A 20,310-nucleotide genomic window follows, 5' to 3' on the forward strand; every position below is an offset into this window, starting at 1 on the left:
AGAACTACTTAAACCTAACTAACCTAAGGACATCACACACATCCATGCCCGAGGCAGGATTCGAATCTGCGACCGTAGCGGTCGCGCGGTACCAGTCTGAAGCGCCTAGAACCGCTCGACCACCTCGGCCGGCTGCAAAATGGTCAATAGATGATATTTCATATGAAAAAAAGCAATAATTAGCATGACAATTGATTTTTACCAAAGATGATGTTCTTCATAACACATTGCAACAAGTCGGCCATCATAGCCGGCCGGAGTGGCCGTGCGGTTCTAGGTGCTACAGTCTGGCGCCGAGCGACCACTACGGTCGCAGGTTCGAATCCTGCCTCGGGCATGGATGTGTGTGATGTACTTGGTTAGTTAGGTTTAATTAGTTCTAAGTTCTAGGCGACTGATGACCTCAGAAGTTAAGTCGCATAGTGCTCAGAGCCATTTGAACCATTTTTTTCGGCCGTCATTCACCAGTAATAATTGTCGTGCGACAGTGTTGTTAACAGCACTGTACAGCCTAGGAATAGGTATAGAGGGATTGCTGTCGGATATTGTCTTTTAGCATACTTAATGGTAAAAGGAATTGAGGCTCTATTAGATGATGATAAGTTTGGCTTCGGGAAAGGTAAAGGCACCAGAGATGCTGTTATCACGTTGCAGCTGACCCGTTCATAGGATTTCTCGACCTGGAAAAAGCGTTCGACAGTGTAAAATGGTGCAAGATATTCGAAATTTTGTGAAAAATAGGGTAAGCTATAGGAAAAGTCGGGTAATATATAATATGTAAAAGTGCCAAGAGGGAAAATGAAGAGTGGAAGACCAAGAACGAAGTGCTCGGATTAAAGAGGGTGTAAGACAGGGATGTTGTCTTTCGTCACTACTATTCAACCTATACATCGAAGAAGGTATGTCGGCAATAAAAGAATGGTTCAAGGGTGGGATTAACATTCAGGGTGAAAGGATATCAATGCTAAGATTCGACGATGACATTGCTATCCTCAGTGAAACTGGAGAGGAATTACAAGATGTGTTGAATGGAATGAACAGTGTATGAGTACAGAATATGGATTGAGAGTAAATCGAATAAAGATGGAGGTAATGAGAAGTAACAGAAATGAGAACAGTGAGAAACTTAACAACAGAATAGGGGAACACACAGTAGACGAAGTTAAGGAATTCTGCCACCTAGGCAGCGAAATAATCCAAAATGGACGGAAGAAGCGTTATATAAAAAGACGACTAGCACTAGGAAAGAGGGCGTTCCTGGTCAAGACAAGTCTGCTAACATCAAATATAGGCTTTAATGTGACGAAGAAATTTATGTGAATGTATGTTTGGAGCACAGCATTGCGTGGTGGTGAAACGTGGACCGTGGGAAAACCGGAACAGAAGAAAATCGAAGCATTTAAGATGCGCTGCTACAGAAGAATGTTAAAAATTTGGTGAACTGATAATGTAAGAAACGCGGAGATAGTCCGCATAACCAGTGAGGCTTCAAAAATGGCTCTGAGCACTAGGGGACTTAACAACCAGTGAGGAAAAGAGCATATGGAGAACACTGACAAGAAGGGACAAAATGGTAGGACATCTGCTAAGACATCAGGGAATAGGTTATATGGTAATAGCTGCAGCTGTAGCGGGTAAACACTTCAAAGGAAGGCAGAGATTGGAATAAATCCCGCAAACAATTGAGGACGTAGGTTACAATTAATACTGTGAGATGAACAGGCTGGCCAGGGAAGTTGTGGCTCAGCATGCAATTCTTACCAAACGGTATGTGCAAGATATCTTACACAAGTGCAGCAACATGGGATGGAGCGCCATAATGTATAACAGTCATAATTTCCAGCAGGTGTTTGCCAGCCAGACTAGGGATGATGAGACTGTGTAACATATCGGCATGCCTCGCACTGTCGCGCTGACAGTTTGAGACACAATGTCCCACATTTCCTCGAAGAAAGTGGGTGCGATTACGACTGATATGGCAGATACACACCACACCAGTACTTTCTCGTCATGTAATGCAGTTTCCACGACAGTTCTAGGATTTTCGGTAGCCCAAATTTTGCAGTTGTGGGTGTTGACAGACCCTCGGACTGTGAATTTAGCATCGTCGGTTCACAATACGTCAACCAACCAATAATCATCTTCCCCCTTTTTTTGAAACGCCCACACCGATGTGGTGATGAGCTCAATAAATTCTCCATATCTTCCTGAACTTTCCGAACAGCAGTAATACTTTTGTCTATGTGACTATGGGATCATCTAAGGAACCCGTGGCTTCGAACATCCTAGTCTAAGAAAGTCTGTTCGGGTTTGCTGCCGGATCCTAAAATCGACTCGATTCAATATTTCGGCGATCCAACTGTTGGCCATCTTCAGGAGAATGCTGCTTCTGCTGCTGAGTCCCGCTGAGAACTGATGCCAAGGTTTTTTTTTTCTTTATTGTCATTTTGAAACCTGTATACAGGCAGGCCTGCAGCAGCCGACTACGCCGCTCTTTGGCCGCAGAGAAACACAAAGATACAATGAAGACAATTAGAGAAAAAAGATGGTGGACATATAAACAGAGACAAACACTTTTTAAAATACAAGGTGCCGTTCACGGGCGTAGAGTCCAAGATAAAATTGTTCAGACAGTTGGACACAGACAGAAACGAAAATTGTCACACGTGAACGTAGGTGCACAAAACGAATAACACTTAACCATTTAAGCACAAAACGACGGCACACACAGAACACGAGGCGTTGATCTCCGGCGCGCGAATGTTCACTAACCGTGTACGAGTCTGGGGACCTGCCAAGAGAGGAGGAGGGGGGGTGGGAGAGGGAGAGGGGAGAGCAGATTCCATGGGCAAGGGAGACAGGGGGTAGGGAGGAAGAGGGAGGGGAAGCCCGGGGGGGAAGAGGGCTGGAGGGAGGGGACGGGGGAGAAGGAAAAGGAAGGGAGGGAGGGTGCCTAAAGGAAAGGACACAGGAAGTGGGGGGGAGGATCAAAGTTGGTAGGAGGGGTAGATGGAGGGGAGGAGGACATCATCAGGGAGGGGGAGCTGGCGGAAGCCACCTTGGGAGAGGGTAAGGAGGGTGGAGAGATGGAGACCGGGTGGGACGTGGGAATACAGGCGCGGCAGCGGGCGTGGGTGGGAGAGGATGGGTGAGACAAGCGGGTGAGGAGGATCGAGTTTGCAGGAGGTGTACAGGATCCGTATCCTTTCAAGGAAAAGGAGGAGGTTGGGGAAGGGGATGAGATTGTACAGGATCCGCATGGGGGAGGGAAGACGGATGCGATAGGCGAGGCGGAGAGCATGGCGTTCAAGGATTTGGAGGGATTTATAAAAGGTAGGGGGGGCAGAGATCCAGGCCGGATGGGCGTAACAAAGGATAGGGCGGATGAGGGATTTATAGGTGTGGAGGATGGTGGAGAGGTCCAGACCTCACGTACGCCCGGAAAGGAGCTTGAGGAGATGGAGTCGGGAGCATGCCTTGGCTTGGATATACCAAGGCTGCAAATAGACATCTTATATAGGCCTCCACACAGTACACGGCGCGTGCGCCGCCCATCACAGTTGCTGCTCCCCAACACTGGGCATGTGGCGCCGCCCATAGTAGAACCCTGGCGCCAACGATATATCGCACTCAGAGACGATTTTCGAATACTCGGACTGGCCGCACCGAAGAATGTTCTGTTTTGATGTGGGATAGTACGGGAGTCCATGTCCTGCTAAGAGGAAACCCATTCTCTCTATCAATCAAAATTATCCTCCAACCTAATTCCAATTGTCTCTTTATAAACACTGTTCAAAAACGGGCAGTGTTGGCAACTATAACAGTTTCGTCAAATTTCACACGGGTTCCCTTGACTAAGCAATTTTCTGCTACTGCCGATTTTTCCGGCTGTTGTAGCCTTGTATGACAGCGATGTTCCATACACCTGTAGTGAACTGTGCAAATCGAAATTCTGCATATACCAGACTCCCTAAGCCCCAAATCATCGGTTCACAGAGCCGAAGCTTTGTCATCATGCACTGTCATCCACGTATTTATTAATTGGCGACTCCATAGAGTGATGTGTGCACAACGACCATATGATCAGTAAAATTAGAAGAAAGGTCAACGTTGCTCGTAATTTTGATGATTTATTAACAGCAAAATCGATTTTCGATCACATAATGATCATCTTCAGTGCTTTAGCGTGCAAATTAAAGCTTGTAGGCGCTGGTGTCTAGTTAGAAGCAGTAACAGAAGCTCTAAAACGTTTCATAGCTTCTGATACTGTTTCTAATTAGACACCAGTGCCTACGAGCTTTAATTTGTACGCTAAAGCACTGAAGATGATCATTATGTGATCGAAAATCGATTTTGCTGTTAATAAATCATGAAAATTACGGCCAACGCTGACCTTCCTTCTAATTTTTCTAATCCACGTACTTTTTACTTAACAGCAACATTTTTTAATAGAACAACGAAGTGGTAAAGCTTCGGTTCTGTGAAAGATGATTTGGCACTTGAGGAAATCTGGTACATGCAAAATTTTATGTCAATGTGGAAAGGCTTACATTGGCTATTCGATTTGCACAGTTCATGACAGGTGCCAGGAACATCGCCGTCATACGAGACTACACCAGCTGGAATAATTGGTGGTAGCAGAACTTTGCTTAAACGAGGGACACCGTGTGAAATTTGATAAAACTGTGATAGTTGTCAACACTTCCCGCTTTGGGAGCAGTGTTTACAAAGAGGCAATTGAAATTAGGTTGGCGCATAATTTGATTAATAGAGACAATTGGTTTCCTCTTACCAGGATGTGGAACCCCGTACTATCCCGCAACAAAACGGAACCTTCTTCGGTGCGGCCAGTCTGAGTGTTCTAAAAACGTCTCTGAGTGCGATATATCGTTGGCGCCGTGTTCTACTAAGGGTGGCGCCACCTGCCCAGTCTGGAAGGGCAGCAACTGTGATGGGCGGCGCATGCGTCGTGTCCGGTACGGAGGATTATATAATACGTCGATTTGCAGCCTTGGCATCACTTCTCAGCGGTACTCAGCAGCACAAGATGGCAAACAGCTGGATCTCCGAAATATTGAATCAAGCTGATTTTAGAATCCGGCAGCAAACCTGAAGAGACTTTCAATGCGTATTACGCTGGGAAAGCCTATAAAGTCACATCGTGATCTTTTTATTCACAGTGACACTTGGCACAAGACCTTTACCCTTTAGAATACCCTTTTTATGGCAATAGACTACGGAATAGCAGATTCTGCATTCCGATACTAACAGTGCCTTTTCTGATAAAGTCAACCTGCCGCCATTGCTGGTGCGTCTGACTCCCTCTATCACTACAGCTGATTTTATAAAGGATACTAATCTTGCTGCCCAGCGCCATCTTTTGGCTGGTCTGAGCATCTCATTTCAGGTGTGTGACAAGTTTTATCTCTGTACATACATGATTTCTTGAATTTTCAAAAGTTGATGGACTTTTGGGTCACTCTGTAGCTTGCAGTAGATATGCACAATTGAAGAAGCTTGCACATGATAAAATAGCATGGAGAGCTGCACCAAAGCAATCGTCAGACATAAGTCCACAATAACAAAAACAGAAGAAAAATATTACACACAGCTAATGAAATGCATCAGTGCTGTAAATAAATTGCAAATTGTATAAACCTCCTAAAAATGGTCATAAATTTTTAATTCGAAGGAAATGAAAGGGTCAATAAAAATGTTGAGAACATATCACTTTCCTAAAATTACGTTTCTATTCTAATTTTAGTTTCGTTTCCTTTGGTTTCAGCGAAGCATACCCATTGGTTATGTCGTTGAAGTCAAAGTTAATAGCTGTGTCGTATTTTATCGGCAAGATAGCTGGTTTTCACAGTCTACATTACCTATATTTGACCTGAAATGGTTTTTCATCGTCTTTAATTTGGTGAAACGTCATTGAAAAAATACTGTAGGTCACTTTCATTGTCGTAAATATCCTCAAAGGTATTTGGATGTTGGATATTTCACTTATTGTTCTATCAAATAAACTGATTGAATATAGCCTAAACAGTTTCACTCCAGCCCTCAACTGTCATAAATCAGCGAAAATCGTATTTGTTGAGTCAGATAGCATATTGCTTCAGCACCACACTTGCTAACCTTTGAGATCCTACAATACCTTAGTAAACTTGCAGCAAAAACTTCACTGATGAACGTGAGCTAGCTGCGTAGTCGGCACCTGTATGAACCACTTGCACTGTTAATACACATCCGTGTGAGGCCTGTTTGGTTGTAGTCATTTATTTATACGCTACTTGGACGAATGGATTCTGTGGTTCAAATGTCTCTAAGCACTATGGGACTTATCATCTGAGGTCATCAGTCCCCTAGACTTAGAACTACTTAAACCTAACTAACCTAAGGACATCACACACATCCATGCCCGAGGCAGGATTCGAACCTGCGACCGTAGCAGTAGCGCGGTTCCGGACTGAAGCGCCTAGGACCGCTCGGCCACAGCCGCCGGCTGGATACTGTGACAGCGTGCAATTACAGTCTCAGGCCGAGCCAGGGCAGGTGAACTCTTGCGCCGATCCTGGGTCATTCTTCAACCGTCTTTCTTGTTTTCCTTTTCTTTTTCTTGGGGGGGGGGGGGGAATTCCTTTTTTGCGCCTCTGCTGTGCTTGCACTCTGGCGGGGGCCTATTTTGCCTCGGTCTCGATGCAGCCCTGTGGTCACCATTCACTGTCAGCAACTCAGTAGGGATTGTTAACGCGTTGTTATCCTTCAGATGCTGAAAACGAATATACAGGGTGTTACAAAATGGTACGGCCAAACTTTCAGGAAACATTCCTCACACACAAAGAAAGAAAATATGTTATGTGGACATGTGTCCGAAAACGCTTACTTTCCATGTTAGAGCTCATTTTATTACTTCTCTTCAAATCACATTAATCATGGAATGGAAACACACTGCAACAGAACGTACCGGCGTGAATTCAAACACTTTGTTACAGGAAATCTTCAAAATGTCCTCCGTTAGCGAGGATACAGGCATCCACCCTCCGTCGCGTGGAATCCCTGATGCGCTGATGCAGCCCTGGAGAATGGCGTATTGTATCACAGCCGTCCACAATACGAGCACGAAGAGTCTCTACATTTGGTACCGGGGTAGCGTAGACAAGAGCTTTCAAATGCCCCCATAAATGAAAGTCAAGAGGGTTGAGGTCAGGAAAGCGTGGAGGCCATGGAATTGGTCCGCCTCTACCAATCCATCGGCCACCGAATCTGTTGTTGAGAAGCGTACGAACACTTCGACTGAAATGTGCAGCAGCTCCTTCGTGAATGAATCACATGTTGTGTCGTACTTGTAAAGGTACATGTTCTAGCAGAACACGTAGCGTATCCCGTATGAAATCATGATAATGTGCTCTATTGAGCGTAGGTGGAATAACATGGGGCCCAATCAAGACATCACCAACAACGCCTGCCCAAACGTTCACAGAAAATCTGTGTTGATGACGTGATTGCACAACTGCGCGCGGATTCTCGTCAGCCCACACATGTTGATTGTGAAAATTTACAATTTGATCACGTGGGAATGAAGTCTCATCCGTAAAGAGAACATTTGCACTGAAATGAGGATTGACACATTGTTGGATCAACCATTCGCAGAAGTGTACCTGTGGAGGCCAATCGGCTGCTGATAGTGCCTGCACACGTTGTACATGGTACGGAAACAACTGGTTCTCCCGTAGCACTCTCCATACAGTGACGTGGTCAACGTTACTTTGTACAGCAGCAACTTCTCTGACGCTGACATTAGGGTTATCGTCAACTGCGCGAAGAATTGCCTCGTCCATTGCAGGTGCCATCGTCGTTCTAGGTCTTCCCCAGTGCTTCGAACGTCTTCCTGTCGGGACACCTACGTTCTGGAAATCTGTCTCGATACAAACGTACCGCGCCACGGCTATTGCCCCGTATTAATCCATACATCAAATAGGCATCTGCCAACTCCGCATTTGTAAACATTGCACTGACTGCAAAACCACGTTCGTGATGAACACTAACCTATTGATGCTACGTACTGTTGTGCTTGTAGAGCAATGAGTCGCATGTCAACACAAGCACCGAAGTCAACATTACCTTCCTTCAATTGGGCCAACTGGCGGTGAATCGAGGAAGTACAGTACATACTGACGAAACTAAAATGAGCTCTAACATGGAAATTAAGCGTTTCCGGACACATGTCCACATAACATCTTTTCTTTATTTGTGTGTGAGGAATGTTTCCTGAAAGTTTGGCCGTACCTTTTTGTAACACCCTGTATAACTCCACGATACTGCACTTCATCGATGGACTGTTGCGCTGGCTCCAGTAGAGGGGTCTTAGGCATTGTGGTGCGGGCTTTTCAATGTGTATCCCGACTGCAGACCTATGGCTGCGAACAAACAAATGATTTGTTTCGGAACTTTACTTTTTCCAGGTGACAGTTACACGTTTCTGTCTAACCTTCTCGAATAGTTGTTTTCATTAATTGTGCGGCTGAAAAGCAAATAATTCGATGCAGCCAGGCCAGTCTCCTTTGCAGGAATGAAATAACAATAAATAACACAAAATAGTTGTGACTCCTGTGAGTTGCAGATGGTACTCGAGCTTTGTGGTGCGGTGTTGCAGACAGGCGCGGCGACATCCAGCACGCGGCCGTGGGCAGCAGCAAGTCCCGGCGGCGGCGCACCGCCTTCACCAGCGACCAGCTGCTGGAGCTGGAGCGAGAGTTCCACGCCAAGAAGTACCTCAGCCTCACCGAGCGCTCCCAGATCGCCGCCGCCCTCAACCTGTCAGAGGTGCAGGTGCGCACTCCTCTCCATTCGTCATAGCACAAACGCTGTACATAACACTGTTTACTTGGAAAGTTAAATCAAGCCCCACACTCTCCTAAGGATTTGATGTTTTGCGTGCATATGGAGTATCGTCTCAGTTGTGTGACTGGATTCGTGATTTCCTCTCAGAGAGGTCACAGTTCGTAGTGATAGACGGTAAATTATCCAGGAGAACAGAAGTGATATCTGGCGTTCCGCAAGGTTGTGTCATGGGCCCTCTGCTGTTCCTGATTTACATAAATCGTCTAGGTGATAATCTGAGCAGCCCCCTTACATTGTTTGCAGATGGCGCTGTACTTTACCGTCTAGTAAAATCATCAGGCGATCAATTCAAATTACAAAATAATCTAGAGATTATTTCTGTATGGTGCGAAAAGTGGCAACTGGCACTGAACAAAAAAAAGTGCGAGGTCATCCACATGGCTACTAAAAGAAATCCGATAAATTTTGGGTGTACGATAAATTGCATAAATCTAAGGGCTGTCAATTCGACTAAATACCTAGGAATTACAATTACGAGCAACTTAATTTGGAAAGACCACATAGTTAATATTGTGGGGAAGGCTAAACAAAGACTGCGCTTTGTTGGCAGACCACTTAGAAGATTTGAGAAACCCACTAAAGAGACAGCCTCGAAGGGAACGATCTATTGATACGTAATCAGCATGGTTTCAGAAAACATCGCTCTTGTGCAACGCAGCTAGCTCTTTATTCGAACGAAGTAATGGCCGCTGTCGACAGGGGATCTCAAGTTGATTCCGTATTTCTACATTTCCGGAAAGCTTTTGACACCGTTCCTCACAAGCGACTTCTAATCAAGCTGCGGGCCTATGGAGTATCGTCTCAGTTGTGCGACTGGATTCGTGATTTCCTATCCGGAAGGTCGCAGTTCGTAGTAATAGACGGCAAATCATGGAGTAAAACTGAAGTGATATAAGGTGTTCCCCAGGGAAGCGTCCTGGGACCTCTGCTGTTCCTGATCTATATAAATGACCTGGGTGACAGTCTGAGCAGTTCTCTTAGGTTGTTCGCAGATGATGCTGTAATTTACCGTCTAGTAAGGTCATCCGTAGACCAGTAACAGTTGCAAAGCGATTTAGAAAAGATTGCTGTATGGTGTGGCAGGTGGCAGTTGACGCTAAATAACAAAAGTGTGAGGTGATCCACATGAGTTCCAAAAGAAATCCGTTGGAATTCGATTACTCGATAAATAGTAAAATTCTGAAGGTTGTCAATTCAACTAAGTACCTGGGTGTAAAAATTACGAACAACTTCAGTTGGAAAGACCACATACACTCCTGGAAATTGAAATAAGAACACCGTGAATTCATTGTCCCAGGAAGGGGAAACCTTATTGACACATTCCTGGGGTCAGATACATCACATGATTACACTGACAGAACCACAGGCACATAGACACAGGCAACAGAGCATGCACAATGTCGGCACTAGTACAGTGTATATCCACCTTTCGCAGCAATGAAGGCTGCTATTCTCCCATGGAGACGATCGTAGAGATGCTGGATGTAGTCCTGTGGAACGGCTTGCCATGCCATTTCCACCTGGCGCCTCAGTTGGACCAGCGTTCGTGCTGGACGTGCAGACCGCGTGAGACGACGCTTCATCCAGTCCCAAACATGCTCAATGGGGGACAGATCCGGAGATCTTGCTGGCCAGGGTAGTTGACTTACACCTTCTAGAGCACGTTGGGTGGCACGGGATACATGCGGACGTGCATTGTCCTGTTGGAACAGCAAGTTCCCTTGCCGGTCTAGGAATGGTAGAACGATGGGTTCGATGACGGTTTGGATGTACCGTGCACTATTCAGTGTCCCCTCGACGATCACCAGTGGTGTACGGCCAGTGTAGGAGATCGCTCCCCACACCATGATGCCGGGTGTTGGCCCTGGCCTCGGTCGTATGCAGTCCTGATTGTGGCGCTCACCTGCACGGCGCCAAACACGCATACGACCATCATTGGCACCAAGGCAGAAGCAACTCTCATCGCTGAAGACGACACGTCTCCATTCGTCCCTCCATTCACGCCTGTCGCGACACCACTGGAGGCGGGCTGCACGATGTTGGGGCGTGAGCGGAAGACGGCCTAACGGTGTGCGGGACCGTAGCCCAGCTTCATGGAGACGGTTGCGAATGGTCCTCGCCGATACCCCAGGAGCAACAGTGTCCCTAATTTGCTGGGAAGTGGCGGTGCGGTCCCCTACGGCACTGCGTAGGATCCTACGGTCTTGGCGTGCATCCGTGCGTCGCTGCGGTCCGGTCCCAGGTCGACGGGCACGTGCACCTTCCGCCGACCACTGGCGACAACATCGATGTACTGTGGAGACCTCACGCCCCACGTGTTGAGCAATTCGGCGGTACGTCCACCCGGCCTCCCGCATGCCCACTATACGCCCTCGCTCAAAGTCCGTCAACTGCACATACGGTTCACGTCCACGCTGTCGCGGCATGCTACCAGTGTTAAAGACTGCGATGGAGCTCCGTATGCCACGGCAAACTGGCTGACACTGACGGCGGCGGTGCACAAATGCTGCGCAGCTAGCGCCATTCGACGGCCAACACCGCGGTTCCTGGTGTGTCCGCTGTGCCGTGCGTGTGATCATTGCTTGTACAGCCCTCTCGCAGTGTCCGGAGCACGTATGGTGGGTCTGACACACCGGTGTCAATGTGTTCTTTTTTCCATTTCCAGGAGTGTAGATAATATTGTGGGGAAGGCGAGGCAAAGGTTGCGTTTCATTGGCAGGATACTTAGAAGATGCAACAAGTCCACTAAAGAGACAGCTTACACTACACTCGTTCGTCCTGTGTTAGAATATTGCTGCGCGGTGTGGGATCCTTACCAGGTGGGATTGACGGAGGACATCGAAAGGGTGCAAAAAAGGGCAACTCGTTTTGTATTATCACGTAATAGGGGAGAGAGTGCGGCAGATATGATACGCGAGTTGGGATGGAAGTCATTAAAGCAAAGACGTTTTTCGTCGCGGCGAGATCTATTTACGAAATTTCAGTCACCAACTTTCTCTTCCGAATGCGAATATATTTTGTTGAGCCTAACCTACATAGGTAGGAATGATCATAAAAATAAGAGAAATCAGAGCTCGAACAGAAAGGTTTAGATGTTCGCTTTTCCCGCGCGCTGTTCGGGAGTGCAATGGTAGGGAGATAGTATGATTGTGGTTCGATGAACCCTCTGCCAAGCACTTAAATGTGAATTGCAGAGTAATCATGTAGATGTAGATGTACATTACACTTGTCCGTCCTCTGTTGGAATACTGCTGCGCGGTGTGGGATCGTTACCAGGTAGGATTGACGGAGGACATCTAAAAAGTGCAAAGAAGGGCAGATCGTTTCGCGTTATCGCGCAATAGGGGTGAGAGTGTCACTGATATGATACGCGAGTTGGGGTGGCAGTCACTGAAACAAAGGCAGTTTTCTTTGCGGCGAGATCTATTTACGAAATTTCAATCACCAACTTTCTCTTCCGAATGCGAAGATATTTTGTTAAGACCCACCTACGTAGGGAGAAATGATCATCATAATAAAATAAGAGAAATCAGAGCTCGAACGGAAAGATTTAGGTGTTCCTTTTTCCCACTCGCAATTCGAGAGTGGAATGGTAGAGAAGTAGTATGAATGGTTCGATGAACCCTCTGCCAGGCACTTAAGTGTGAATTGCAGAGTAACCCTGTAGATGTAGATGTGTTTGTCAATGGAATGACCGGTTTCAAACAGCTCCCCAGGCTAAATTATCTTGTGCTTACCGCTTCATCCCCCCCTAACTTATGTAGCCTCCCTCTACTTGAGACTGTTTACAGCCTAGCCGTGTTCTGCCATGACAACTTTAACCATTCATCACCACCCACACTCTCCACTCCCAATACCTGTGCTGCAACTTTCTTCGAGGGCGGAAAACTGTTATCGCCACTTTAGAATTAAGCGTAGGTTGTAGCTGTTGTTGTCCTCAGAAAGCGTCTTCATATCTGCATAACTACCGCAACATACATCCATTTGAACCTGCTTAGTGTATTCTAGAATCAGGTTAATTAGAGATTAACAAGCCTTTGGAGCTAGCAATGATATTACGATACTAATTAATTTTGTCTATAACTTCATTCACGATTGTAAGTACCTTGCGAGGGGGAGCGAGTGTATCAAACAGCAGTGATACCGTGGTACACATTCCATACTTTATGCTGGTCGTAATTTTAATTAATTCAAAGTTAGTAATTTTCCCCAATAAAGGCGTTTTCCGTTGTAAGGAAGCTATTTGTGCTAAATTTGAACGGCCTTTCGCTCTTGAATACACCAAGCCATTATGAGCGTTAGAAGAACATAGTGCTGGCAACCTAACGTAACCAACCACGCCTCCCAAAACTGTGCAGATGAACACATTTAGTTTGGTTATGAAAATGAGAGCCAGCTGCGCAATTCGCCGTTTTCTTCGAAACCCGTGTTTTAAATAATAACCACATCAAGAGGTCTGCGTCACTGAAACTGGCATTCTTCTGGCATCAAGACGCGTTTCCGTGGCTGGTACAGTAGTCTCCAGATCATACAGTCCTATTGTTTAGGTGACATGTTGAGACAGTTGAACTGAGTGATACAGGTACCAGAAGGTCGATGAAAGATGTCGATTAATTGGAGGAAAACTGAATGATATTCTTGTCGCTAGTATCGACATCAGAAATGGGTAGCACTACTGGTCACAGGGTTGTTCAAATGTGTGTGAAATCTTATAGGACTTAACTGCTAAGGTCATCAGTCCCTAAGCTTACACACTACTTAACCTAAATTATCTTAAGGACAAACACACATACACCCATGCCCGAGGGAGGACTCGAACCTCCGCCGGGACCAGCCGCACAGTCCATGACTGCAGCGCCTAAGACCGCTCGGCTAATCCCGCGCGGCGGTCACAGGTTTGTCTGATCTGTGGGATAGCGTCACAGAGGTACGGAAAAAACTGAATCTGCAGACACTTGAAGATAGACACAAACTATCTTGAAGCCTAATTACAAATTTCAGGAACTAGCCTTAAATGATTAAACTAGGAACGTACTCAACTTCCTACTTATCGCTCGCCTAGGAATCGTAAGGACAAGATTAAATTAATTGCAACGCATGCAGAGGCACTTAAATTGTCCTTTTTTCTGTGCTCCAGACATGAACAGAACGGGAATAAGTTCAAATAACTGATACAGTAGGAAGTACCCTCTACTGCACATTTTAGTGGCTTGCAGAGGATGGCTGTATACGTAAATGTAGAAATCACATCAATCAGAATTACGAAGGCAACTCGTAATTACGATAGCATTCGGACGACCGATGCCATCATGCTGCCGCTACAGAATATCTCTTGTTTGTCCTCACATGTTTTATTTCGTTATTTTGTGCTTGTCCTCCGATTATTTGTGCATGTTGGTTTTCGTCATTGACCGAGACGTGCCTCTCGGTCCAGTAATAACTATCTCTTAGTCAGGCAATTTTATAATCTCATTCAGTGTCATTTTACATTGTTCAGTAATGTAAGCTTCATTATTAATATATTTTTGGGTCTTTATCAAAATATGCATACTTCATTGAGTCTGTACTTCACTCTCAATGAAGTATATTTCCGCTACCTCTTGACGTCGTCAATGTATCATGCACTTCACTGTCACTGTGAGGACAAAGTTACACTCCACCTACAATATGATGCTTTATGCGCTGTGAGTGCAGGGAGGAGGACAGTGGATGATGCACGCAGCTGTAAACGCTATTTCACATTTTCACATCCCTCCTCCCCCCCCCCCCCCAAATCACCAAATCGACGATTGCTTAATGCCTCAGGGCGTGTCATGTTAATTGATCCTTTTTCAGTGAAGTTACGCCCTAAATGTACTTCCTCCCAAATCTGATTCAGTAACTCTTCATTAGTTACACCATTTGCCCATATAATCTTCAAAAATCTCCAAAACAGTCTTCTTAACACAGAACTCTATATTCTATTTCAAGAAATGTTTTTCAGAAACACTTTCCCATTGATAGTCTGCGTTTTACAACTTTTATACTTCGCCCATCATCAGCTGTTTCGCTACTCAATAGCAAAACTCATCTACTGCTCTTCGTACCTCATTTCCTAATATAATTCAGTGAGCGTCGCCTAAGTTACTTTATTGCATCCCATTACCTTTGTTTCACTTTTGTTGATGTTATTCTTATGATCTGTTTTCAAGACACCATCTATTCCTTTGAACTTATTTTCCAAGTCCTTTTTCATCTCTGAGAGAATTAAGACGTCATCGACATATCTCTAAGTTTTTATTCCTTCTCCCTGGATTTTAATTACTTTCCAAAGTTTCTTTTTGATTTTCTATACTGCTCGCTTAATGTGTTGTTGTTGTGGTCTTCAGACTGATTTGAAGCAGCTCTCTATGCTATCCTATTCTGTGCAAGCCTCTTCAGCTCCAGGTAACTACTGCAACCAACATGCTGTTTATTCTGTTTACGGCATTCGTCCCTTGGTTTCCCTCTACAATTTTTACTACCCACTTCCCAACTGGTGAGCTCTTGATGTCTCCGAAAGTGTCGGAAGTTATCAATGGTTAATTCAAGACAAGGGACAAGAGGAATAGAGGACCCACAGTTCCGGTAATAAGAGAACGCTGTAACTGATAAATAGTAGGTTATTAGTTCACGTTATGGCCGAGATAACAAACTTATCTGAAGGTCACTCATAAGGACTTCCGATGTGAGGTGACATACTTGTGCTAGTTAGATTAAATATCACACCCATCCTTCCCACAAAATCATCCCTGGTCTACCCACACACTTAAGGCAATTATATAAGGTATATTCATGGTCATACATAACTTGATACCGATCGTGTGAAGCAAAATTGACGAGAAACCCCAATCCCTCCCCTTCTCCTCCTCCCCACACACATCTCCTCCCTGGTCCAATAAGATTTTAACACACTTCTGCTTTTATAACTAGAGCACTTGAGTGGGTCGCGTCATTGTGAAGCTGTGCAGCACAGGGAGACGATCACAATGGGGTTATTTCTTAGTAAGAAATCGCATTGTAATTGTGTTTAGTCATGTCACTCGATGTCTAAGGAGTGTGTATTTGTTAATAACAAATTAAATTTCATATTATGTGATTCTCGCCATTCGAGTCACCAGCAGAGACTACACCCAGCAATATATGTAACAACTTTCATTTTTCGTCTTTTCTCATATATTCCACAATTTTACGTATTTCTCCACATTGTTTACAATTTTTCGTATTTTTTCATATTCTTACATATTTATCCATGTTTTCCTCAATTTTACGTATTTTTCCAAAGAGGAGAGTTTAGTTCCACTGTTCTCGACTTCGCGTCGACATAGCAGCCGTCACACCATGTCACATCGACATCACGATGACCGTAGCAAATCACGATACGTCATGAGCTCAAAGGTATCCGGATGATCTGAATTACTTATCATTAATAAGCCATCACTAGTGTGTGTATCTAATGTCACAGTGCATGTGTTAAAAAATGAACATGTTCCCCTAGTATACATCTACAGCTTCTTGATTAATCTCTAATTCACACTGAAGTGCTTGTCAGAGGGTTCTTATAACCACTTCCAGACTATTTCTCTACCGCTTCACTCCCTAACAGTGCACGGGAGAAATCAACACCTGAAACTTTCTGCACGAGCTCCGATTTACCCTATTTCATTGCGATGATTATTTCTCCCTGTGTAGTTTGGAGATAATAAAATATTTTCAAATTCAGAAGAGAAAGTGGTGATTGGAAAGTAGGAAAAGTTCTCGCCGCAACGAAAACGGCTTTGCCTCAGAGTAGCGTGGAGTTCAGTTGGAGCAGCAGCAGCTCAGGTGTACACAGTTTGATTACGTCGTTTAGCATTGTGCTATTTAACTTACTTCTGAGTGGAAGTGAACAGTAGCTGATCATTATCTGTTTCTACCAGCAGTATTCATTTTTTTTGTAAAGACTCTTGCATTTGTGGTTATTTGCTTTCATTGAGTACAATTTCCTGATTTAAGTTACACTGCTTGTGGTTCAGACAGTAACTGATTCATCTACATCTACATATCTACATCTACATATATACTCCGCTAGCCACCAAGCGGTGTGTAGCGGACGGCAAAATTTGCGCCAAAGTCATATTCCCCCCCCCCCCCCTCCCCTCTGTTCCACTTGCGGATCGCGCGAGGGAAAAACGACTGTCTGAGCGCCTCAGTACGAGCTCTAATTTCCGTTATCTTTGAATGGTGACCATTGCGCGACTTGAAAGTTGGTGGTAATAATATATGCTCTACATCCTCGGTGAAGATCGGATTTCGGAATTTAGTGAGCAGCCCCTCCCGTTTGGCGCGTCCTCTATCTGTAAGTGTGTACCACTTCAAACTTTCTATGAGATTTGTAACGCTCTCGCGATGGCTAAATGTACCAATCACGAATCTTACCACTCTTCTTTGGACCTTCTCATTCTCTTGAATCAGACCCAACTTTTAAGGGTCCCATACAGATGAACAAAACTCTAATACTGGACGAAATAACGTATTGTAACCAATTTCCTTTGCTGAAGGACGGCATCGCTTCAGGATTCTACCAATAAACTGCAATCTAGAGTTTGCCTTCCTGTTACTTGCGTAATCTGATCATTCCATTTGAGATCATTTCGAATAGTCACATCCAGATATTTGACGGATGTTAGCGCTTCCAAAGACTGGTCATTTATTTTGTACTCGTACATTAATGGGGATTTTCGCTTTATTGTACGCAGTAGGTTACACTTACTAATATTGAGAGATAAGTTCCACTCATTACACCACGCATTAATTTTCTGCAAATCCTCATGGATTTGTGCACAACTTTCGTGCGATACTACTTTCCTGTAGACTACAGCATCATCGGCAACCAGTCTAATGCGGCTGTCAACACCATCAACCAGATCGTTTATGTAAATCGTAAAAAGCAGCGGACCTATTACGGGGCTGGGGCACACCTGAAGTTACGCTTGTTTCAGTTGAAGTCACCCCGTTCAGGACGACCTACTGCTCCCTTTCCGTAAGAAAACTTTCTATCCTGCCGCATATGTCATCGGATAGACCGAAAGTGCGCATTTTTTTGATCAAGCGACAGTGCGGAACTAAGTCGAACGCCTTTCGAAAGTCGAGAAATGTGGCATCAACCTGGGAGCCAGTATCTAGAGCCTGCTATATATCATGCACAAAGAGGGCCAGCTGTGTCTCGCATGACTGCTGTTTCCTAAAACCGTGCTGGTTTCTGCAGATGAACTTCTCAGAGTCTAGAAAGGTCATTATGTCTAAACACAAAATATATCCCATGATTCTACAACAAATTGATGTCAGTGAAATTGACCGGTATTTTGTGCATCCTATTTTCTACTCTTTTTACAGATTGCTATGACCTGGGCCTTCTTCCAGTCCCGTGAACTTCCCGCTGTTCCAATGATCTCTGATAGATGATGGATAATAATAATGCTATATTTGTAGCATAGTCAACATATAATCTTACGGGGATACCGTCTGGGCCAGATGCCTTCCTAGAGTCTAAGATCTTAACTGTTTTACAATCCCAGATACACTAAACACTATGTCAGCCATCCTTGCGTTTGTTCGATAATTGAATGGAGGAGTGGTGCTGCAGTCCTCTACTGTCAACGACTTTTTGAAAGTTAGGTCTAGAATTTCGGCCTTCTGTTTATCACCAGTTACATTACCCGTACTGTCAGCAAGAGAAGGTATCGAATTATTTGTAGCGTTCGTAGATTTTACAATACGACCAAAACTTTTTGGGCTTTTTTTTAGAATCTGCAGATAAAATATTGCTTTCAAATTCGTTAAAATAATCTCTCATTGTCCTTCTGGCAACTGCTTTCATTTCGCATAATTTCTGTTTGTCAGCGGGACAGTGACTACTTTTAAAACGACTGTGCAAAACTCTCTGCTTTCTCAGCCACTTCCTAATTTGTTTCTTGTACCAAGGTGGATCCTTTCCCTCTCCTACATTTTTGCTAGGCACGTACTTCTCTAGCACATGATGGACAATACCTCTAAATTCCGGCCAAAGGTGGATAGGGACTGAACTTGTGGTGTAAGGTTGCAGGGTAACTAGCCTCTTTCTGTAAACTGCTGGAAGATGTTTTGGCCATGGTCGACAGCCTTCAGCCTGCTGCCCTGGGCTGCAGTAGCATTGGGCATGTGATACGAAGTCTCGGGCCTATAGCACTGCCTGGGATCCATGTTGCCACTGCGTCTTCCGATTCATACTTCCCGGCTGGTTACCTGAAGCAGTGGCGGCATCATGACCTACTGACTTTCTGGGCTCAATTCGAAGTGGAACTCATCACGAAGACAAATCTACTCCAGTCAATGAGCTTCCAGGCAGATTAAGTGTCTGCACACGCCCCGGACCGCGATGGGGGTACCAACCGGACTATCACCCACCATATGGACAGACAACAAGGATTGATGGTCTCAGATGCTACTTCTTTTTATAGCCGGACCGCTTTCGTTGTAACCCGTGGGGCCCTTAAAGCACAGCGGTACATCGACGATATTCTACTCGCCGTTGTGTTGACCTACATCGCAAGCCTTCCTGGGCTTACGTTTCAGTAAGAAAATGCCCTTCCGCACACGAGCGAAAGTTGCTACAGCTTGTCTTTGTGCTAGTTAAACCTCACCTTGGCCAGAAAGATCGCCAAACCTCTCCCTTGTTGAGAAGGTTTGGAGCATTAGCGGCAGGGCGGAATTTGGCACAAAAATCCCTCAGCAGGAGGTGGACCAACGCGTTACTGATTTGTTCAGTTTGTTGCTTGAACTAATCATTCAATTTTTCCGAAGTTGTAATCTTTAATTTGTATGTGCGTGTACTTCACATATATAGATCTCCATCCATTCAGATAATTCCTTCGTGGTGTGTCGAGTGTATGGTTTTTTTTTTTTTTTTTTTTGAGTGTATTTACGCATTCGGAGGAAAACGTCAGAAATTTAAATTTCTTGAGAAGATCTCGCCGCAACGAAAATCAGCAAACCTTTTGGTATAGATCTTTCTTCGAGATAGCGTCTGTATATTATTACTAAGTATAGGGATACTATATCAGCTTACTCTGAAAGGAACGTAATTGGTATAGTCCCCGCACCGGGAAACTAGGCTTAATTAAGTGATTTAAGCTGCTTGGCTACATGGTGGACACCTAATCCGCATTCTGGAAGATTTACTTCATCTTCTTCGGTGAAGAAATTTCAGAAAACTGTGAGTAATAACAAGGCTTTAGTAGCGCTGTCATTGGTAATATTACCATTGGTATTGTGCAGAGAAGATATTGATTGTGTCTTCCCGCTGTAATACTTTACATACGACTATTTTTTTTATTTTCTGCCAGATTTCGAGGCAGAATTTCGTTATGGAAC

General features: G+C 44.8%; 1 protein-coding gene across 1 annotated transcript in view; it reads left to right on the plus strand.

Annotated features, from left to right (window-relative positions):
- LOC124722051 (homeobox protein unplugged-like) overlaps positions 1-20,310 on the plus strand; it is a gene marked incomplete at its 5' end in the record, with an annotated part of 428,619 nt that overhangs the window by 313,980 nt on the left and 94,329 nt on the right. Inside the window, one exon of the mRNA XM_047247243.1 lies at positions 8,654-8,829. Within this exon, the coding sequence (XP_047103199.1) occupies positions 8,654-8,829 (176 nt within the window). The remainder of the gene's footprint in view (positions 1-8,653; positions 8,830-20,310) is intronic.

The sequence above is a fragment of the Schistocerca piceifrons genome, chromosome X, assembly GCF_021461385.2.
Source record: "Schistocerca piceifrons isolate TAMUIC-IGC-003096 chromosome X, iqSchPice1.1, whole genome shotgun sequence".
NCBI lineage: Eukaryota > Metazoa > Arthropoda > Insecta > Orthoptera > Acrididae > Schistocerca > Schistocerca piceifrons.